Source organism: Ipomoea nil, unplaced genomic scaffold, assembly GCF_001879475.1.
Source record: "Ipomoea nil cultivar Tokyo-kokei standard unplaced genomic scaffold, Asagao_1.1 scaffold0382, whole genome shotgun sequence".
In the NCBI taxonomy this organism is placed as follows: domain Eukaryota; kingdom Viridiplantae; phylum Streptophyta; class Magnoliopsida; order Solanales; family Convolvulaceae; genus Ipomoea; species Ipomoea nil.
The window spans coordinates 2,506,459-2,528,614 of NW_017616810.1; the positions used below are offsets into that span (position 1 = coordinate 2,506,459).

General features: G+C 38.0%; 3 protein-coding genes across 4 annotated transcripts in view; all 3 read left to right on the plus strand.

The window, feature by feature from the left end:
- Positions 1 to 5,133: 5,133 nt before the first annotated feature.
- Positions 5,134 to 9,064, plus strand: LOC109172076 (receptor protein kinase-like protein ZAR1). Its single transcript, XM_019321242.1, has 2 exons — positions 5,134 to 7,024; positions 8,205 to 9,064. The coding sequence occupies exons 1-2, from the start codon at positions 5,512 to 5,514 to the stop codon at positions 8,855 to 8,857; spliced, it is 2,166 nt and encodes a 721-aa protein (XP_019176787.1). The 5' UTR covers positions 5,134 to 5,511; the 3' UTR covers positions 8,858 to 9,064.
- A 778-nt stretch (positions 9,065 to 9,842) lies between these two features.
- Positions 9,843 to 22,156, plus strand: part of LOC109172062 (mannosyl-oligosaccharide glucosidase GCS1) — a 13,530-nt gene continuing 1,216 nt past the window's right edge. Inside the window, exons 1-18 of one of the 2 annotated variants that reach the window (XM_019321222.1) lie at positions 9,843 to 10,239; positions 10,360 to 10,433; positions 10,816 to 11,067; positions 11,545 to 11,719; positions 12,098 to 12,184; positions 12,269 to 12,337; positions 12,454 to 12,550; positions 12,707 to 12,789; positions 13,716 to 13,823; positions 14,431 to 14,552; positions 14,645 to 14,752; positions 14,849 to 14,922; positions 15,071 to 15,196; positions 15,347 to 15,414; positions 15,642 to 15,788; positions 15,867 to 15,917; positions 21,767 to 21,823; positions 22,000 to 22,149. In XM_019321222.1, coding sequence (XP_019176767.1) covers positions 9,946 to 10,239; positions 10,360 to 10,433; positions 10,816 to 11,067; positions 11,545 to 11,719; positions 12,098 to 12,184; positions 12,269 to 12,337; positions 12,454 to 12,550; positions 12,707 to 12,789; positions 13,716 to 13,823; positions 14,431 to 14,552; positions 14,645 to 14,752; positions 14,849 to 14,922; positions 15,071 to 15,196; positions 15,347 to 15,414; positions 15,642 to 15,788; positions 15,867 to 15,917; positions 21,767 to 21,823; positions 22,000 to 22,149 — 2,142 coding nt within the window. In that variant the 5' untranslated portion in view covers positions 9,843 to 9,945. The remainder of the gene's footprint in view (positions 10,240 to 10,359; positions 10,434 to 10,815; positions 11,068 to 11,544; positions 11,720 to 12,097; positions 12,185 to 12,268; positions 12,338 to 12,453; positions 12,551 to 12,706; positions 12,790 to 13,715; positions 13,824 to 14,430; positions 14,553 to 14,644; positions 14,753 to 14,848; positions 14,923 to 15,070; positions 15,197 to 15,346; positions 15,415 to 15,641; positions 15,789 to 15,866; positions 15,918 to 21,766; positions 21,824 to 21,999; positions 22,150 to 22,156) is intronic. The other variant, XM_019321223.1, reaches the window with a different exon arrangement.
- On the plus strand, positions 19,757 to 21,226 carry LOC109172063. The gene is made up of 2 exons (XM_019321224.1): positions 19,757 to 19,850; positions 19,954 to 21,226. Exon 2 carries the CDS (start codon positions 20,114 to 20,116, stop codon positions 21,131 to 21,133), a length of 1,020 nt encoding a protein of 339 aa, XP_019176769.1. The 5' UTR covers positions 19,757 to 19,850; positions 19,954 to 20,113; the 3' UTR covers positions 21,134 to 21,226.

Here is a 22,156-nt window from a genome sequence, read left to right on the forward strand (position 1 = left end):
TACTTTATGGGGGAAGGAATTAAGGATGGGCCTTTGACTGTTGTAAATTTTACTGTGGATCATGGTCTATATGGCAGCATGGACTGTATCATTTAATTAAAGTTAATTTCATAAATGAACTATTGAGATAAAGAATGTTTTGTTTTGTTTTCCAACTTCGTTGTGAGAAAGCAAGGCATTTTTTTTTTTAATGGTACTATGTTTTTATTATCTCGTAGTTATATTACGCTCTAATTAATTTGAACATGAACTATTCTTCAACATGACATATGGTGGATAAGTCATAAGTGCTTAAAAGTGGCAAAACACTTCACCAATGATTGATTTGAAGGTAGTTGTGTTTTAAGATTCAAACTCGAGATCGTGGTGTAGTTGAAGTGATCCATGTCGTCTTATTTACACATCATGATATGATATCATGATTAAACGTTACCAATATGCCAAACGTTATAAATAATAGCGAATGCACAACGTAACTTTATTTCCTTATACGCTCAATCCCTTCTAATACCTATTATTATTATTGTACTCAAACTCGTAACCTGACACCAATTAAAATGATTAAGCGCTTACCACCAGGCCAATTAAAATTTTACGGAATATATAGCGAGTAGAGAATGCAAAATTTTAAGTTTTTATACTTACATAACAATCAGCATTGTATTTTGATGATAAAGATACTAAACTCAACTTTCTAAACTTTAGTCCAATATGGGGTTAGAATTTAGCAATTAAAGCATTGGTAAAAAAGCAAAGATATATGGATTGATTATGTGATGGGAGGCTATGCTTAAGACATAATTCAAGACACGAAAACAGCAATGCAATTCAAGGAAGTGGGACCCTGCTAGTATGCAAACTAACGTACGAGAAACTGAACATAATTAATGTTAGAGTTCGCTTAGCTTGGTACCGAAGGCACCACCATTATCTCTTAGCTTGTTTCCACATTCTTGATGTTATTCCTTTGTCATTGACATTGGGCATTTGAGCATCATTATATTGTGGTTGAGGAAAGGGTGCTTAATTGTCTTTTAATCTTTTAATTACTCTTTATTAGACAAAATTTTATGCATCACCCCAGATTACAACGCACCAGAATTCCATGCACAATGAATATATGTCTGCCTGCTGCATTGTTGTGCTTGGTGAGCCATATCCAACTATCAGCTTAGACTTTTAGTTAAGATGGAGCACATGCTTTAATTTGCTGAAATCTGGATAGGATGAATGAATGTATGCACTATATATAGTAATAATAATATTATAATAATAATAATATAAAGGAAAACGTTACAAATAGTATTGCTATGGTTATCTTCCTAGATGCTCTGTCTAACCGGGACGTAAGTGGCCCTTGAAATTAGAGATTCAAGCTTTCGAGAACAACAATAATGAAGAGTACAGAAAAAGTCTTTAATAAATTAAAATAATTGTTTTCTTTGGGGCAATTCTCATGCATGCACATATGAATTAATGTAATTATTTCTTTGTATTGGTACTTAAAAATATTAGATGACAGAAAGCATATACATTTATATATATATATATATATATATATATATATATATATATATAAATATATATAATAGAAGTAGCTGGACTCAACCATAGTGTCTTTCCATCTAGTTTTGTTAGCTTCTAAGTATGTCTTCATCATTGCAATTACTATTATTAAACCACTGCTACGTTTTCAATCTTCTATTGAATCCTTTATTATTATTAGAGACCAAATCCAATGTCTTTTGTACTAAATATAATCACATTTACTCATATATATGCAACAACTTAATTCCCACCTAATTACAATTTCTTTCTCCCCTAATTATTTTCTTCCAACCAAACGCCTTGTTAAGTGCATGCAACAACTCTTTTCAAACTAGAGTCCAAATTTGGCCCTGCCTACTAACCTATTGAGTCACCGTGATTTACATCCTCTCACATTCTCTATCGGGTCGAAGTGTGGGGGGCCTTTAGGGTTGGGGATTCAGCCTTTTGGGGTGAGACTAGAGTCCAAATAGGTTAAATCAAGATTTAATTGTATATATAGAGAGAGAGAGATACACACACATACATCACTGGCAGTTGGTGGGATTTAGTACGGCGTTAAAGAAAAAAGTGTAAAATCCAGTGTTGGTTGTGAGATAGGTATGCCACCCAATCACTCCATCATTGTGCTTTCTTTGGCTACTTACCATAGTCCATATCCTAATAAATAATCAAACATTTCTTGTGTAATTTATGAACTCGATCTTACACATAATTGATGTGTATTATTTTATCAAATTTTTTTTACACAAGATCTTTTTAATATAGTTGAATCTATCAGATAAATTTTTCTAGTAGTATAATTTTTTACATTTCATGTCGTGGTTTGTTGACCTTTTACCTCACAGTTGTACTTTAAAAACTATTACACATGAACGAAAAAATTTATTAAAAATTATTATACAATAACATACACTGCTGGAAATTATGGGATTTTTTACTACCTGAAAGTGATCTTATATCAAGTCGAAAGCAAAAAGTGGTCGGAAATAGCAACAAAGATTTTTTCAGATACCAAAAGTGGTCGGAACAAGACTTTCGACTTGATTTAAGATCATTTTCAGGTGGTCGGAAATTTCATAATTTCCATTAGTGATAGTTTAATTTACCTAATAGACCTTCTTAAACCGTGGTTGCATATTTTCCTGTCATCCAAAAAAGGGGAAGGGAGGGGGGGGGGGGGGGGGGGGGGACAACTTTTAGAAAAAGACAATCCTTAAGCATCATACAAAATTGATTTGTACTTGATGGAACTCATAAATTGGCTGGTAGATAGGCTACTCATTCATGGTATAGGTGGTGTGGATGCAATAATTATGAACCATTCACAATATTCAATTATCATATAAAAATATAGAGTTATAATGGATGTTAGTTGATAGTTGTTAGTTGATTGGGTTAATTAGATGATATAACTAGTTGATAATATTAGCTGATTGTAAAAAAGATATTTGGTAAAGTAGTTGTTAATTGATAATTATTTGATATAATTTCTTTTAGGGAAAATGGCACTTTTTCCCACTAAGTTATATACATATAGCACATTCCCCCCCTGAATTATTCAAGTGGCTGTTTTTTCCCCTGAAATGTTAAATGGACATATTTACCCTTAAAATAAATATTTCATTTATTTTTTTTCTCTAACAAATTATGACCACAAGTTGGTTCAAACCAAACAGACACTATATAAATCAAACTGAAATATTCTAATTACAATTTAGAATCGAAACCCGATATTTAGATTTTATTAAAATCGTGAATCGGGACGGCCGGTTCATGGTCCAAACTGAAAAAAATAAAATACATTTATTGTTGAATTTAGACTATTTTAAAATAAAAAATTAAAATTTTAAAAATAAAGACGGTTCAAAATCGCTAACCGGATCTAGAACCGCCGGTTCACGGTTCAGGATCCAGTTTTTTCGATTCATAATTTTAATGAATTGAAATTAAAATATTGGGTTCTGGATCTGAATCATAACCGGAAACTTTTAATTCGATTGCTATAGTGTCTGGTTCAATTCGAATCGAACCATGGTCATCCCTATGTATACGCAATAATTTATTGAAAAGGAAAAATAAATAAAATGTTTACTTTAAGGGTAGAAATGTCAATAAAATATATTAGGGGGGAAAACCGCCACTTTTAAAATAATTGAGGGGGCTAATGTGCTTACATAAATAATTCAAGGGGAAAAAGTGCTATAAGTATATAACTCAGGGGGAAAAAGTGCCATTTTCCCTTTCTTTTATCAAAAAGCTAATTGAAAAATTTGTTTTGGGTAGCTTTTTGAAATTTAACATTTTTGGAGTTACAAAAAAATTAATTAATTAACTAAATACTTATATTAATTTTTTAACTAAGTCAAACAATTACTAGTGGTCAAATAAATTAAAATTGGCTGATAGATTAACTATTTTACCAAAGAGGGTCATTATCAATTCATTAGAGTGATGATAAAAATTTAAAAACAAATATTTTAAGTAAAAAAAATAGTATTTTACTATGAGTTGCTCTTTTCTATGTCATAATAATTAAAAGGAAATATTGAAATATTTTCAGCTCAAATTGTATAGAAATAATTTTTTAAAAATATCATAATTGTACATATTTTACTTATTTAATAATTCATTTGTACATATTTTAAATTTATTGATCTAATTACATAAAAATTATAAATTCAATGATTTATTTGAATTTTTTTACAAAATTGTATGACATTGTGTTGATATGTTTATAAACATGCATATGGCAAAAAGACCAAAATTTAATACTACAACTACCAAAAGTCCAAAACCTATAAATTAAAATGAAAAAAAAAAAAAAAAATTCACCGATGAGATAACACATGGACCACACCTTATCTTTTCACCAAATTCACATTTCGTAAGTTGGTGAAATTGAAATAAAGTCCATTTACGTGTACTATGTTGCTTATTATATGTCAAAGATCTTGTAACTGAGTAGAAAATTCCTCAAATGAGAAGTCACCGGTAATATTTTTCTGGTAAAGTATATTTTCAAAATTTTTGTAACATAAACTAATTTATGTTAAATAATTAACTTTAACCGAATAATTTGATAATGAATCATGATTACATGGTTCGAGTAATATGGTGTAATCTATCTGCACTCTCTAGTAATATGGTGTAATCTATATTTGTGTTTATTTGTTTGTTAAAATTTTGGTTTATAAATAGAATAATATTTAAATAGACTATTGAACTATATACAAAATTACAATTGAATCATTCCACTTCAATTTTTTTTAATTAAATTCTTGAACAATCTAAAATCATACGATTAAATCAAAATTGACATGTTCTCGTCATTTTTCTTGAGGTGATAATTTTATATTAAAATAATAATTTTTATTTTATGTTAATAATTTTAGATACGCATTTGTCTCCAGCAGGGGAGTTGGTTTTTATTTTTTACTTTTTACTAAAGTTGTCACATTTTTTTTTTGTTTAATTACAATTTTCATTAAATTAATGACTTTTCGATATTCATTCAAATGAGTTTCCAGACAAGTTCAAATGCTGTTCTTCCAAACGCAGCCTTATTATCGTATATCGTCGGTAAAGAGAATACACTGAACGTTGCTTTTGTTTTACTACACTGCTCGCTTCCGTTAGGAAGCTGTCTGCGTCTTTTGGCGGGAGTGCGGGCCCCACCACTCCCAATCCGCCATTAATCCTTCTTCTATGTTTCTTCTCATAAATACCTCTATAGTCTGTTCCCTTCTCTTCCGCCACCTCTTGTATACGGCGGCAGCCACCGTTTCACCTCCACTCCTCCGCCGCCTTCCTCCGCACCTAAATACCAAAAAAGGAGTGGAAAACCGGAAAACTGGAAAAGTATATATATATATACAAAGTGAAACTTCTTTTTTGGATTTTTAATTTGTGGAGGTTTTTGTGGGAGTGTGATGTGATCAGTGATTATTAGAGGGGAAAGCGATGGCGAGATTTGTTGTGTGTTTTATACTTTTCGTTTTGTTTGTTTTTTGGGCTGGAATTGACGGCGGAGATTCGCTCTCTACTGACGGACTGTCTCTGCTGTCGCTCAAGTCCGCCGTGGACGACGGAGGCGGCGCGGCGTTTTCCGACTGGAACGAGAATGACGATACTCCGTGCCGCTGGACCGGTGTGTCTTGCATGAACGTTTCCGGCTCGTCGGAGCCGCGCGTCGTCGGGATTTCCGTGTCTGGACAGAATCTCCGGGGTTATATTCCGTCGGAGCTCGGGAGTCTAGTCTATCTCCGGCGGCTTAATCTTCACGGTAATAACTTCTACGGCTCTTTACCGGAGCCTCTGTTTAATGCCACGTCACTGCACAGTATTTTTCTCTACGATAACAACATTTCCGGTACTCTTCCGCCGTCTGTTTGCAATCTCCCGCGGCTCCAGAATCTGGATTTATCCAACAACTCCATCTCCGGCGCGTTCTATAGGGACCTCAGGAACTGCCGGCAACTACAGCGGTTAATTCTGGCGAAGAACAAACTCTCCGGCGAGATTCCCGCCGGAGTTTTCCCGGAGCTAGCGAATTTGGAGCAGCTCGATCTGTCATCCAATTCATTCAGTGGTCCAATTCCGGACGATATCGGTGAATTAAAATCGCTTTCAGGAACTTTAAATTTATCCTTCAATCATTTCACTGGGAAAATCCCCAAATCCTTAGGCGATTTACCCCTCACTGTTAGCTTTGCTCTTAGGGACAATAATTTAACAGGAGAAATTCCCCAAACTGGTTCATTCGCGAATCAGGGCCCGACTGCATTCTTGAATAACCCAATGTTGTGTGGATTCCCTTTACAGAAGCCTTGTAAAAACGGGTCTGAAAATTCATCAGGAAGCCATGGATCATCACAAGAAAACCCGAAATCTCATTCGAGAAAAGGGCTTAGAGCGGGGTCGATTATACTGATATGTTTAGCCGATGCAGCTGCAGTGGCATTCATAGGACTAGTAATCGTTTACTTGTACTGGAAAAAGAAAGACACTGGAGGAGGGTGTAGCTGCACTGGTAAAGAGAAATTTGGAGGGGGAGAGAAGAGATCCTTGTGTGCTTTCCCTTGTATTGGCGCAATTCCAAATAATGATTCTGAAGTGGAATCCGAGAAGGGGCCTGAAAACGGTGGCAGTGGCCCCGAGGGGGATCTCGTGGCGATCGATAAAGGGTTCACCTTCGAGCTCGATGAGCTGTTGAGAGCTTCGGCTTATGTGCTGGGGAAGAGCGGGCTCGGGATTGTGTATAAGGTTGTGCTCGGGAATGGAGTTCCTGTCGCGGTTAGGAGATTAGGGGAAGGCGGGGAGCAGAGGTACAAGGAGTTCGTTGCCGAGATTCAAGCCATTGGGAGGGTGAAACACCCTAACATTGTGAAGTTGAGAGCTTATTACTGGGCTCCTGATGAGAAGCTTCTTATCAGTGATTTCATATCCAATGGCAGCTTGGCTTCTGCACTTCATGGTAACTTCTAAAATCATTGCTCAATTCCTTGATCCTATCTAGTTCTTCCCTTAACTGTCTGTCCTGTGTTATTTGACATATTTCATGGTACAATTTCTTGATCTTATTCTGGTTCTTGACTAAACTCACATCTTGTTCTTAAGACTGCAGAGAACATTCATTTCTTTCTTAACTTTCTGTCATGTGTTATCTGACATATTCATGGTACAATTTCCTGTATTTCATCTGGTTCTTGACTGAACTAATATCCTGTTTTAAGACAGACTGCTGGAAACATTGATCTGTGCTTGCAATTCATCATTTCTTCCTTAACTGTCTGTCATTTATTATTTGACACATTGATGGTACAATTACTTTCTGGCTAGCTTAAAGGAAGCAGTAGTAGTAGTACTAACTATTTCTGTGTCTTTTCTTGTGGTATTAGTGGACATGTAGCTAATACAGATCATCTGATTTGAAAGAAATGCAGGATGTGACACAATACACGCACCAAATAATAGTATTCATATGTTGTAACATAGTACAATTAAAGTGTATCTGAACTAAAAGTCTAAGCTGGTAGTTGGATTGCACATTTATGTTTATATATATATTATATATGTTCAACAGGTACAGACACCAGTTAATGCTGTCCATTCTTTGTGACATATAAATGCGTCCACATGCCCCCATTGATGATAATGAACTAGCCACTAGGCCCCCCTGTGTTCAATGCCTTTCTGTCCGTTAATATGGCAGAATGACTTACAATCAAAGTCATTACCCATTAGGTGATCTTTACCCCACATATTTAAGAGATGTTTAGGATCATGATTAAGGATATGTCTTGATTAATACATTTTAACACAAACATGCTTCTTGTATACTACAAGTGAGTTATATAGTTGTGTTTACTTTAATTCTCCAATTTTTCATTTCTCCCGTGGAGAATTTCTTCAGTACCCGTACTCTGTTCTTTGGTCTGACTCTGATACCAAATTGAAGCATGTGTTTCATCTCACCTAAAAGCCTAAGCTGATTATATGCTCACCAAACACCAGGTCCAACTTTTCTATTGACTTTTGTAGTAGATTTTGTTGTAGCCGAAATCCTTTGCCCCAAGGACCTCCACACCCCGACCTAGGACCGGACCAATTTACTTTAATTCTTCAGTTTTTCATTTCTATGTTGGATTGTACAGGGAGAAATGGTCAGCCATTACCAAACCTAACATGGTCTACAAGGCTAAGAATCGCAAAGGGAACAGCCCGGGGCTTGGCCTATCTCCATGAATGCAGCCCCAGAAAATTCGTCCATGGAGACATAAAGCCCTCCAACATTCTCCTGGACCGTGACTTCCAACCCTACATCTCCGACTTCGGCCTCAGCCGCCTCATCAACATCACCGGCAACAACCCTTCATCTTCCGGCGGCTTCATGGGCGGCGCCCTCCCATACCTGAAGCCTGCGGCGGCATCCCAACCCGACCGCCCCAACAACTACCAAGCCCCGGAAGCCCGCGCCCTCCCCGCCACCCGGGCCGCGCAGAAGTGGGACGTTTACTCGTTCGGAGTCGTCGTGCTCGAACTGCTCACCGGAAAGTCCCCGGAGCTCTCGCCGTCCGCCACCTCCACCTCCGCGGAGATTCCGAACCTGGTGAAGTGGGTGAGGAAAGGGTTCGAGGAACAAAACCCTCTGTCGGACATGGTGGATCCCATGTTGCTTCAGGAGGTACATGCGAAGAAAGAGGTGTTGGCGGTGTTTCATGTCGCGCTTGCGTGTACGGAGGAGGATCCGGAGATCCGGCCCAGGATGAAAACGGTGTCGGAAAATCTTGAGAAGATAGGAGCATAAGATGAGATTATGAGATCGAATATTGGCATCCGTTTTTCTGTTAACATTCTTTGGATGATTGGATCGATCGGTGTCGTTTTCTGTACTTAAAAATTTGTTTTGATTCTCTGTTCCTCAAAGAAAGCCAGAAAGGGCAAATATGAATATAAATCTGTACCGCTAAACAAAATTCTTTATCATTATTAGTATTCATTTCACTTTAATCTTGGCAGCTTTGTTTAATGTTCATTTTTCATTAGTATGGTAGCTGCCAAGTTCACTCTTAATGAGAGCAACATATTTTCTCAAAGTTGAATTAATTAATTGACTTTTAAAGTATACTTCAAAGATTTATTTGACAAATTTTCCCTTATAAATTTGATAATTGAAAAGAATTTATTTCACATTTGGTCTCATAATTTTTGAGATCTTATCACTTTTGGTGCATAACTTTATATTTATTTAAATTTGGTGTCTAATTTTGTTATTTTTAAAGTTTTGGTCCTTCTGACCAAATTGACGGTGAAATGTTGTCGAGTTTTATATAGGAGTAAAATCGGCATCCCAATAAAACATTTTCAATATCTAAACAAAATCACTGTAAACTCATATCTATAGGTGTTTGATCGATGAGAATAATGGAAAAGACATGCCCAAACACAAATCTATGAGATTTAAAGCGTTGATGATTGACAAACCTTTCTTTTTCTCTTAATATGACTTTTATTTTCTTTAGATATTGAAGATCTTTCATTGAGATGGTAATTTTGCTATTAAAATATAAAATCTAACAACATTTCACCGTTAATTTAGCCAAAAGGATTTAAACTGATAAAAATAACAAAATTAGGCACTAAAATTGAAAAAATTTAAAATTGTGTACCAAAAGTGATAAAACTTTAAAAGTCGTGGGACCAAAAGTGAAATTAATTCTAATCGAAAATATTATTTAATGAAATTAAGAGTTAACAGTCAAAGTAGTAAACTTGTTATAGTTGAAGGACCATGTCTGCAATTTACACTTCTTCTCCCTCTCCGTTTACTTCCTCAGTCTTCTTCACTATCAACACTGATGTTACAGACCGGTCCTTAGACCACAGCACACCAACATGACCGGAAATTCTCGAAGAACAGCTCGGAGCAGGGCGAAGCCGGCGTCGGAAGATGATGACGATCGCGAAGTCCGTAGCGCGACACCTAATCCGAAAGTCCGAAGGAGAGGCAGGGAGCAAAGCTCAATTCGCATCCTCAATGTGAACCTCAAATTCCTCTTAGGTTTTGGTGTTATTTCCTTCTCGATCGCATTGATTGTCATTTACCGCCTTGTCAATCCGGCTGAAGTTCCTCAAATTCCCCGGGTTATCACTCCACTTCCCGCTCCAAAACTCACGGATCTTCCGATGGTGATGCTTTCTTATTCGTCTAGATTTGTGTTCAAGTACACTCTTTTCATTGTGCTTTTTGAATTGCGAGTTTTTGAACTCGGTGGACATCTTGTGATTTGAGAGTTGTAATTGCTGCAGTTTCAAGGAGAACATAAAGAAAGCTTGTATTGGGGAACTTACAGGCCTCAAGTTTATTTTGGTATACGTGCAAGGTAATTATTTTTATTACTCAAAGTTCATTTTAAAAAAGTGTGTTTTGCTCTTTAGAATAAATGAACATTGTTTTTATTTATCCTTGTAAAAGTTAAAATACTTCCGTAGAGCAAAGGAGATTAGTGTTAGTATTTGAGTAAGTAGAAGAAGGCATAATGCATTGCTTTTAGCTTGAGCTAGTTATAACTGATCAACTGAATGGGTACAATTTGGATATATAATGCAAATGAGCTTCCAAGTGAAATAATTTATATTGTTTGTAGAATGCTTCAGTTTCTATCAGATGGGGAGTGGTAAGCCTTAACTTATAGGGAATTATATGATTTTTCATTGGTGAAGAAGAATTTTAATGAACAAAATGCCCGTTGTTTCCATTTGCAGGACTCCACAATCTGTAGTTTTTGGTTTAATGTGGATTGGTGCAAAGGATGGAAGGTTTTTCATGCGCCATGTTTGCCAAGATTCAGATGATCTGAAAACGTATGGTTGGACACACCATAATGGACGAGACTATGGACACCAACTTTTAGTTGACCAAACAATGACATTGACAACAAGTTTTTTGAAGTCTAAGGCAATTGGAAGTGGGTATGGTGGAGACTGGGTAACTCGAATTGAGGCACAAGTTGATGAGTACTTCTCCTTACCCTTCTCTTGTGTTCTTTTCCTTTTTAAACTCTGAATGCAAATACCTTCTTTTAATAAAAGTTGCTCAAAAGTTTGCTGAATTGTCTGTGCTTATCTTTACAACTTGATGTGCCTTTTACTCCAGCAATATGCAAGTTGATTCTGCATATGATATATTACCTATTTGCTATGGAGCCACTGTATAGTCCGTATCTGCATTTCCCTTCTCTTAACCCCCTTCCTTCTTTTTCATTTTTAAAACCTTTTTTTTACAAAAATCTCTGAAGATTTTACTTTAGGCCCTTGCTTGTCTCACTAAAATGAATCGCCCACAATTTTGGTTTTGAGTACCATAGCTTTCCAGTAGTTTTCTCCTTCAGCATTATTAGAGGATTTTTCTTTCCTTCAAAATGTTAATGGATTTGATATCTTGTTGATAGTTTTATGCTATTCAATGTATTTGAAAATGTGATTTGTTCACAGATCTGTAGTTGATGAGGAAATGTTAAAGAACATGCACCTCTTTTTTTATATGGCTGATGAAGGTGGAAATGCTCTAACATTGGGTGGAGGAGCCATAGGCAGCAATCATGATTCTGCCATAGCGTTAGGATCTCATAGTGATGTTGGGGGTTGGCAGCTCCATATAAAATCAGAGGTATTGATGTATTGTATCAAACAAAAAATTTAGAATATTGTGGAATACGAAGGATTTTGATTTACTTGAATTATTATATTAGACTAGGCAACCATGAAATATATGTAAACTAGCACAATTGCTTTATACTCCTGGTTGAGGCTGGCTCTAAAGTATTTCATGATCTGCAATGACTTCCATTGTTCCTGAAAGCTTAGCATTCCTGCAATGAGAGTATGAGACTTTCATGTAATGAGGTTCTTGTTACCCATTAATGTTTCTTTTGCTTCCTTCACATATAACATCAAGAATGGTGTTGAAGTGAGTGGATTCATTTCATGCTGATCCTGATTTTCTAGTTTAGAGCTGTTAATTGGAATTTTATATTTTTATTTGCAGGATAATTTTGATATGCATTATTCTGGTTTCAAGACACCTCACATTCACAATTTATCTGACCTTGTCCAAGCAGATCTGGGAGTCAAAGTATGAATTGCTTAGTGTTTTCGCATTAGGGTATATATTTTCAATATCATGTTCTTATGCTTGTCCATATACTATCTTCATTAGGCAAGAAACTTTGGTCGCTTGGAGCTTTCAGATACATTGGATGACTCTTCAAATATTTTAGTTTTCCAGGTACATATCACCGACTAGTTCACTCTATGATTGTGTAGTATGACTGTTTTTGAACTAGATGTAATTTTGAATCTGCTTCTTGCTTATCCTTAAAACAATTCTATGTTTATATGTAGATCTCTGCTAGGATTTCTTTCAAAGCTGATATTGTTTTTGTTTCTGGAACTGGATTACAAGATTCAAGAGTTGAAGAGCGTCTTACCAATCTCGCAGGTGTGTTTCACATATATATAGCACAAAGTTATTATTGTTTGTTTGGTGACAAACTTATTGTTTTCTGAAATGTAATATATATCTTGTACTCTCAGTGTCGGTGCTTATAACATCATTCAGTTATTCCTGAAATTGAAGTCATCTGCATTATTCCAGGTGCCTCACTCTCCAGTCTACTAAATGAGAAGCAGAAGGAATTTGATGGCAAGTTCAAAAGATGCTATAATCTATCTGACCAGGTATCTATGCACAAGATGTTTCCTTTCATCATGTTCATATTCAGATTAGTGTATAGTTCGGAGTGCAATTCCATTTACCTCTTCATATAATTGGCTCTGCCAAGAAACTCCAGCTCAATACCAAATGTGAACATGGTTGTTATTCCATTTGACTTTGATATTAAGATTTCTATTTACGTAGCTACATGCCTTTTTTGGTTTTAAGCCTACTTGTGAAATATATTTGAATATTATATTGCATGTTACTATAAATAGGAAGCCCCCTGTCTATGTCTCATGCCTTTTTAAGTTTGTAAGATGGACTAAAATATAAAAAAATAACAAGTAGATGTTATTCCACGAATTTGAGTAGGAGGATTTCTGTACATATCTTTTCAAGTTTCTCACCCTAAAGCTTCTTAATAATTATTTTTCTTTAGCCTTCCTGACACGCACATTATAATTTATGTGAATTAGAAGTTAATTACTAAGTTTGTTAAGTTTTATGCTTTCGTTTTTAAATTTAACATCTGATCTCTTCTGGTGATTTAGTACTACTATTTCAGGAATGATTTAACTAAATAAATATGTGCTTAACTGAATTAGAAAGGAGATAGGTAAATGACAAAGTTTAGATCTGCATGTTTCAGACCTAACACAATTTTAACTCTTTTGAATTAATCTGTTTCCGAGTTTGTGCCAGGTACTTCCATCAATAGATCTGCTGTATGTTTATGTGATCTTACCTTGCATTATGCTGATAATAAATGGATGAATGCACATCTATTTTTGTGTTTTTAAATGTAGTCAAATGTACATCATGCGGTGTACATGTGTGAAATGAGAAACCATTTTTTGGTGGTCTTTAGAAAGTGCACTTGCATGTTTTACACAATATGTTACAGTTCTATGGTGAGGCTTTCATTGTTAGTTTTCTTTTTGGTCAGCTTGATTCTGGTTCTGTGACCGTGGGTAGGGATGCTCTTGCAAGCACATTGGGTGGAATTGGCTATTTCTATGGTCAATCAAAGATTTCGCTTCCGAAAGCCTCTAAAGTAAGATATCAATCTCTCTGCAAGTAAAAATCGGGATTGTGCTCTCCCAATGAGAGCCATGTTCTTTTGCTCAATGGTCTGCTACGAGAGTGTCTGCTTTCATTTAGCTTCAGCTGTGCAATAGTCCCAGCTTTTATCCCAAAACCCCCCACATTTGTTCTTATTGTTGATTTTAACAAAGGTTTCTCAGCATTCAGAACAGGTTCTCTATTGACAAGTAATTAGTTAAAGACACCAAGAGTGTACCACAAAAGACTTACAATGGTTTAATATGGCTTGAGGCACCAGAAAATGAAAGCCGAACACCAATATTTCTAAACTATCAGAAAAATTATGAATGTTTAATTTCTTGTGGTTAGTTTCTTACTTCACCCAATCAACCTTGCAATACTGAACCTGCAAACTTTGTCCTGTCCCTGAGTGATAATATAAGAAAATCTACCCTAAAAGTTTATACCAAGTTGCTTTTGGTCAAGGTTTTATCACTAGCATGGCTTTTGTGTAATGGTTTTGGTATTATAAATGGCTGTGAGTTTCGAATATTATATTGTTGATTCTTCTTATTTGAATAGCCATCAAAGTCATAGCTTGTTATTGACTCATGCAGCTTGACACGGGTGACAACTTTCTTTTATACTGGCCTGCTGAGTTATATACAGCAGTTCCCAGTAGACCCTTCTTTCCAAGGGGATTTTTATGGGATGAAGGTTTTCATCAATTAATAATTTGGTGAGTATATTCGTCATGTGTGCATGCTCTAGAAATTTTTGCAGAGATCTTTGCCAAACCTGATTGTTATTCTGTTCTGCTGACATAATTAGGCACTGGGATACATATATTAGCTTGGATATTATTGGGCATTGGTTGGATCTGATGAATATTGATGGATGGATTCCACGTGAGCAAATTTTAGGAGCTGAAGCTGTAAAGTAAGGGCAATACCGTCTTCTGAGATGCTTTTGAGTTTGCATGCATGCATACATACATTCACCTTTTTTTTTTTTTTTTTTTTTTTTTTTTTTCAGTAAGGTCCCTCAAGAATTTGTTCCTCAACATCCAAGTAATGGAAATCCTCCAACCTTGTTTCTGGTCTTACGGGGTAATTCGTCCCTCTAGTCTTTTATTTTGTCATTCTGGATAAGTTTCTTTTAGTGAAAGTGGTTATTTTGTCATGTGTAACTTTTGAACAATTGTATAGTATTGGAAATTAGAAATTGTTTGAACAGTATGTAAATTCTCTCCTGCAGACCTGATTTGTGGCATTAAGAAAAATAAGTTTGATGCTGCTGAAAGGAGAGACATTTCTATCTTCTTAGATCGAGCATTAATTCGCCTTGAAACATGGTTTAATTGGTTCAACACCACACAATCTGGTAAGTTTGCTTTTCAATAAATCATTCTGTTACGCCTCTAATACCTAGAGACACTAAATTGTCAACTGTAGAGTACTTTAGGGCTTTCTATGAGACTATATGTCCACAAGTGCATTACATTCACCACATGAAAATACTTTTTAATCACAGGAAAGGATTTCAGCAGTTACTTCTGGCATGGTAGAGACAACATTACTACTCGTGAGCTAAATCCAAAGGTTTTAATCCACAACCCATACCTGTATTTATCAGAATGAACTGAAATTCCCTTTTTTGAATGTTAGCTTTATTCCTCATTGATGGTAATCTACATGCACAAGTACTCCTCCTTTCCCCATTCTCCCCAAAGTTTCCTTTAATTGAGATGCATTTGTATTTTGTAAGGCTTCATTTTTGACAATGACCAATTGTTATTCCCTTTTCCTTTTTCTACTGGCATATTCAGACCCTGTCTTCTGGATTAGATGACTATCCACGTGCTTCTCACCCAGATGAAGAAGAACGCCATCTGGACCTAAGATGCTGGATGTTTCTTGCAGCAGATTGCATGCATTCCATATCAAAGCTTCTCAAAAGTGAAAGTGAACACCAGGTAAAAAATATTTGAAAAAATAAAAGTCTAGAGAATTCATGATTGTAACTCATTAAGTCATATAATGAACTTTTGCAGGAGTACAGGTCAACAGCAGAACTGCTTTCAGACTTTGAACTTCTTAATAAGGTATGATAGTACTTTCTTTTTTTTTTTTTTCTAAAGGAAGAGGAATACATCCAGGATTAATAACTAATCCTCACAATAGTCATGCCACCCAAAAGGCCAAGTTCATCTTCTCTTAAAGCTTCAAGAATTGCTCCAGGGGGGTGCTCAAACCAACGGATGGTTTCATCATGCTCATAAGCTTTCTTAGCCAAAGTATCGGCCACCTTGTTTTTCTCTCGTGGTGCATGAATGAACGTAACCTCCCAACTTCTCCTCTGTGCCTCTCTGCATTTCTCGATGAGGTTAGCAGCCGGACCTTCATAATCGTTGAAGTTGTTGAGGATGGAAATTGCCTTCGCACAGTCAGACTCTATGACCATCTTTCGGAATCCCATCTCCCATGCTCTTTCCATTCCAACATGTATTCCCCAAAACTCAGCTTCCATGGCACTGCAAGCACCAATCTGCTTGGAGAAGGCACCTAGAAACTCAGCATCTTCGTTCCTAAGTACTCCTCCACATGCAGCTCTGTTTTGCTTTCCACTGCATCCATCAACATTTAATTTGATCCAGCCTGTTGCCGGTGGTTTCCAAGGTTGGCTGCGTCCCACCTCGCTTCTTTGTTTGCTTCCTGGTTCCAAGCTTCTATAAAGTACCTTTTCAATGTCCTCGACTTGTCTGTGAAGTGTCATCATCTTTTCGTTGATATCTATCTCCACTCCATTGAAAATGCAGTTATTCCTCCATCTCCATATCCACCAAGCAGTGATGGCGAATTTTGCACTTCTCTTCTTGCGCTTCATATCGCCACAAGTACCTGCAAGGTTGTGAGTCAACCACGTATCAAAATCCATTGAGAAGAACATACCTGAGTTGTCCACCACATTGCTCCTCTCCCAGACTGCCACCGCTGCCGGACACTTTCTGACGGTGTGGTCGACGTCCTCTCTTTCTGCCCCGCAGAGGCTGCATCGTTCATTCCCTGTGAAACCACGTTTGTATCTCTCCAAGTTGCACATGATTCTCCCTTGTTTTGTCAACCAAATGAAAGATCTAATTTTATTAGGGACTCTGAGGCTCCAGACCGCCGTCCACCCCTTCGACTCTGTATTACCATGATCAGAGTTTAGAATCCTATAAGCTGTCTTCGTCGAGAAGAAATTGTTATCTTCCAGGCCCCATCCTACAATGTCTTTCTTATTCTCATCATTTAGGATAACCTTCGCCGCAATCGCATTACGTGCGTCTTGGTTAATTCCAACATCAATATTTTCCCAGCTCCACGTTCTCCCTTCTTCCCAGACATCCGCCACCCTTAAATCCTCAGCATCCTTGTTGAGGGGCCCTATAATGCTTTTTCTTAGAGCCTCCCTTCCTATCCAGCGATCAGTCCAGAAACGCGTCTCCTTGCCGTTCCTTACTATTTTCCGAATGCCTTTTTTTAGTAAGGGGGTGGCAGCGCAAATCCCTTTCCATAAGTTAGAATCATTGCGTTTGCGTTTCATATTTTCTATTTGAGTCCCCTTCCTCATGTACTTGCATGCAATGACACTGGCCCAAGTGCTATCTCCTTCCTTCAATATCCGCCAACCAAGCTTGGCTAGGAGAGAGAGATTCATGCTTCTCATTGATTTAATTCCCAAGCCTCCTTCGTCCTTAGGTAGCGTAACCGTGTTCCAGTTGACTAGACTCGTCTTCCTCTTAGTGGCATCACCTCCCCAAAGAAAAGTTCTCGTCCTCTTGTCTATCGTGTCGCATACTCCTTTGGGAAGGAGTATTGTTTGCATAGCATAGGAGGGGATAGCATTGAGAACTGATTGCGCTAAGACTTGTCTCCCTGCGAGACTCAAGAAGCGCGTTTTCCATCCTTCCAATTTATTTTGGACTCTATCCATTATGCTCTTACAATGATCTTTCGTAATCCTTCCGTGGAGGGACGGGACTCCAAGGTATCTTCCTAAGTCTGCAGTCTCCGGGATTCCAGCTATATTTGCTAAGCAACTCGCTCTTTCCCTGCAAACATTAGTAGAAAAATATATATTCGACTTTAATTTATTAATTTTCTGGCCAGAGAAACTGCAAAACCTGTCGAGGCAATCCATGATTGTTCTTATTTGACTTTCCTCAGCTTCTGCAAAAAGAACCATATCATCTGCAAAGAACAGATGGGATATAGTTGGTCCATTTGTTGAGGCTTTAACCCCTTTCCAACGCCCTTGATTAACCGCCTCCGTGATGATATGCCCGAGCCTTTCAATGCAAAGGACAAAAAGGTAGGGAGATATGGAATCTCCTTGCCTAACTCCTCTCTCAGGTTTGAATCTGTCCAGTTTCTCACCTTCCCATAGAATTGACATCCCTGCCGTTTCAACACAATTCATGATATTCCTGACCCAAGCGCTATTGAGGCCTGCCTTCTTTAGAGTGGAACTTATAAAACCCCAATCCAATCTATCGTAAGCCTTTTCGAGGTCAATTTTGAGAATCATGATCCTCGGTTGGCTCCTTTTGGTGCGACTGGTATGGAGAATCTCTTGATAGACCACAATGTTGTCCGTAATTTGCCTCTTGGGGACAAAGCTACTCTGGCACGGGCTGATAAGATCCTGCATAATGATTTTTAGCCTATTTGCCATAACTTTTGTAATGAGCTTGTAGGCTACATTGCAAAGGCTTATTGGCCTTAGCTGAGTTACTCTTTCCGGGTTTTGGACTTTTGGAATAAGGACCAAGTTGGTTTCATTGAGCCCATCCGGAAGCGTACCCCTGCTGAAAAAGTCTTCCACCAAACTGAAAAGGTTATCTCCCACAATATTCCAAGATTGTTGGTAAAACATCGCATGGAGGCCATCTGGGCCCGGTGCCTTTAACGGGGCCATCTCCATAAGGGCATTCTTTACTTCCTCCTTCGTTACACTGGAATTAATTCTTTCCCATTTCCTCTCATCAATAGCTGGAAACCTGCTAATACAATCTTCCAAATTGTGCTCCCTATCCTCCCGAGAGTACAAGGACTTGTAGTAATTCTGGATCAACGCTAGAATTTCCTCTGTATCGTGAACCCACTCATCATTTCCATTCTTGAGGCCATGTACCTTATTCCTTGTCTGTCTAACCTTTGTTGCTGCATGATAAAAGTGAGTGTTCCGATCCCCGGACTGAATCCAGTCCTCTTTTGATTTTTGGAACCATTTTATCTCTTCTTGGTGGAGGGTGTCTTCCAATTCCAATCTCAACTTCTTTTCCAATTTGATGAGCCCATTCGAAGGTTGGCGGCCCATGGCTCTTTGAATACCGTCTAATCTTGATATCAGCTTTCGTTTTCGATTTTCAATATTCCCGAATACTGTTTTATTCCAATCCATGAAGCCATTCTGCATACTATTTATATTTTCCATAATAGACTTGTCTCGACTCCAGCAACTCTCTGTTACTTTCATAAATTCCTCATGTCTCGTCCAAGCTGCTTGAAAGAGAAACCTAGGCCTCTTACTCGCCGTTGTTTTCCTTCCAACTTCGATCAAGAGAGGTGAGTGGTCCGAGCACACTCGAGTTAGGTGCGTTACTTTGGTTCCTGGTTGTTGCATAATCCACTCCATATTACAAAGAGCCCGGTCCAGCCTCACTCCAGTGAAAGTTGTTGATTCCCTTCCTCACGTCCAAGTGAACCTGGGACCAAAAAAACCCAAATCAATTAATCCTTCTTTGAAAATCCATTGGTTCAAGGTATGATAGTACTTTCTATTTTCTCCTTTTAGCATTTATATATCCCTCTGGGGGGCTGGGAGGGTGATATGTTCTTTACTATTAGAATTGATTTAGTTCCTTTAGAAATAGCAAATAATTATGGTAAGGAGCTTTAATGATTCTCCTTTCCTTTTATGTTTTAGTTAGTCTTTGTTTCCTTTTTCTAGATCAGTTTAGTTAGTTTCTATATTAGCTTATTTAGTCTAAGTTTCCTTTTGTTAACTTTAGGAAAGTGTAACTCTCTGCTATAAGAAGAGAGGTTTGTGTTGCTAATGAATTAAGCCAGAATTTATAAGAAAACAAGGAGAAGGAAACTCCATAAAACCCTCTTTATCTTTTCTGTACTTCTGCTGTCCAATGCCTCTTCCACCATAGGCAAACCAGTGCCAACCAAATCACCCCTCCCTCGCCCCTTGACACGTGCTTTTGCCCGGGAACACAACATTTTGGTTCCGTTGCCGGCCGTCAATATGGGCGAATTGAAGAAGCTCCAAGACGAGATGCGGGACATCCACTTATCTCTGCAGAAACTGGAACACCTGCCAGCCACCGTGCAAAAACTGGAAGAATTACCTGCTACCGTTCAAACTTTGTCTGAAGCCGTTGCACACCTCACGGCGGTTGTGAACTCCTTTGTCGCAAACCCTCATCTCCCAACGACCTCCACTGCTGTCACGCACTCTACCTCTAGCCACGCCACTCCAGAAACTGCCGTCCTAACACCACCAGATCCCACTCCATCCACTCGTGTCACCCGACTTGAGTTTCCGAAGTTTTCAGGCATAGAAGACCCACTCGTGTGGTTACATCGCTGTGAATTGTTCTTTGACAAATCCCCCCTCAGCGACCATGAGAAAGTCTCCACAGCAGCCTACTATATGTTTGATGTGGCGCAGCTCTGGTTCAAAAAACGCCTCCAGGATGGCCAACAGTTTTCTTGGGCGCAATTCAAAGAGGCTTGTAATCTTCGCTTTGGACCTCCTCGCAGCATCAACCCCCTGGGTGAACTTGCGAACCTCAAACAGAACAGCAGGGACTTTGAGGACTTCATAGATGATTTCCAGACCCTCCTAGCTAGAGCGGACAACGTCCTATACTCCCAACAAGTAAGTTTATTCACTGCAGGCTTGGATGAGGTTCTACGTATAGATGTTGAAAGGATGCGGCCAGTTTCTCTTGATGAGGCCATTAACATAGCACGTGATTATGCTCGTAAAGGCCTCCTGCTTCACCATGCACCTCCCCGGCAACCTGTCCCATCCCAGACACCACCTAGTTGCGCTATAACAGTGCACCAACAGCCACAATCACGCCCTCCTCGGTTCCATAAACTCTCCCCAACAGAAATGATGGAGCGCCAAAAGCTAGGCCTGTGCTATAATTGTGACGAAACATGGGTAAAGGGCCATCGTTGCAAACAACAACTATACATGCTTGGCTTTAATGGCGAAGGGGACGATGAGCCATTTTACCCACCGGCGCCAGACTAATCCATTCCCATTTTTTCTTGATTTCAAGCTTGAGGGCAAGCTTGATGTCCAAGAGGGGAGTAATGATATGTTCTTTACTATTAGAATTGATTTAGTTCCTTTAGAAATAGCAAATAATTATGGTAAGGAGCTTTAATGATTCTCCTTTCCTTTTATGTTTTAGTTAGTCTTTGTTTCCTTTTTCTAGATCAGTTTAGTTAGTTTCTATATTAGCTTATTTAGTCTAAGTTTCCTTTTGTTAACTTTAGGAAAGTGTAACTCTCTGCTATAAGAAGAGAGGTTTGTGTTGCTAATGAATTAAGCCAGAATTTATAAGAAAACAAGGAGAAGGAAACTCCATAAAACCCTCTTTATCTTTTCTGTACTTCTGCTGTCCAATGCCTCTTCCACCATAGGCAAACCAGTGCCAACCAAATCACCCCTCCCTCGCCCCTTGACACGTGCTTTTGCCCGGGAACACAACAGAGGGGGTGTTTATTACTATAATTTTTATCCTCCACCCACTAGGTAAAAGCCTCTAATCTTACATATCAGCTTAACAGTATATTAGAGAGAGAGAGAGAGAGAGAGAGAGAGTACCTGCATCATCTTGAAGTACATGCATGTTAAATCTACCTCTGTTTTGCTTTGCAGATGCATTTTGATAGTTCCTATGGAGCTTATTTTGATTATGGAAATCACACTGAGAAGGTTTGCTACTGTATATTGATGATTTTCCACATTTGATGGAGTTGTGCTAATCTTACTGCCCCCATCTTTTTGGAACTTCTTTGGCTACTTCCTCGTTGTCTCTGTCAATATCTCTGGATATACTAGGGTTAGCAAAGGGAATATGTTTTATTCTGAATGATCATCCTACTTTGTAGGTCCGGTTATCGTGGCAAACAGTCGGGGCAAGCAGCAACAATCCAAAAAGAGAGCTTCTGAGGGAAGTCTTAGAGAAGCCTGTATTGAGACTGGTTCCTCATGTTGGATACGTCAGCCTTTTCCCGTTAATGGCCAAGCTCATTCCTCCTGTAAAAT

Coding starts and splice junctions, on each gene's coding strand:
- LOC109172076 (XM_019321242.1), top strand. CDS start 5,512: ATGGCGAGATTTGTTGTGTGTTTTATACTTTTCGTTTTGTTTGTTTTT. Junction 7,025..8,204: donor CTTGGCTTCTGCACTTCATG/GTAACTTCTAAA, acceptor TGGATTGTACAG/GGAGAAATGGTCAGCCATTA.
- LOC109172063 (XM_019321224.1), top strand. CDS start 20,114: ATGGGCGAATTGAAGAAGCTCCAAGACGAGATGCGGGACATCCACTTA.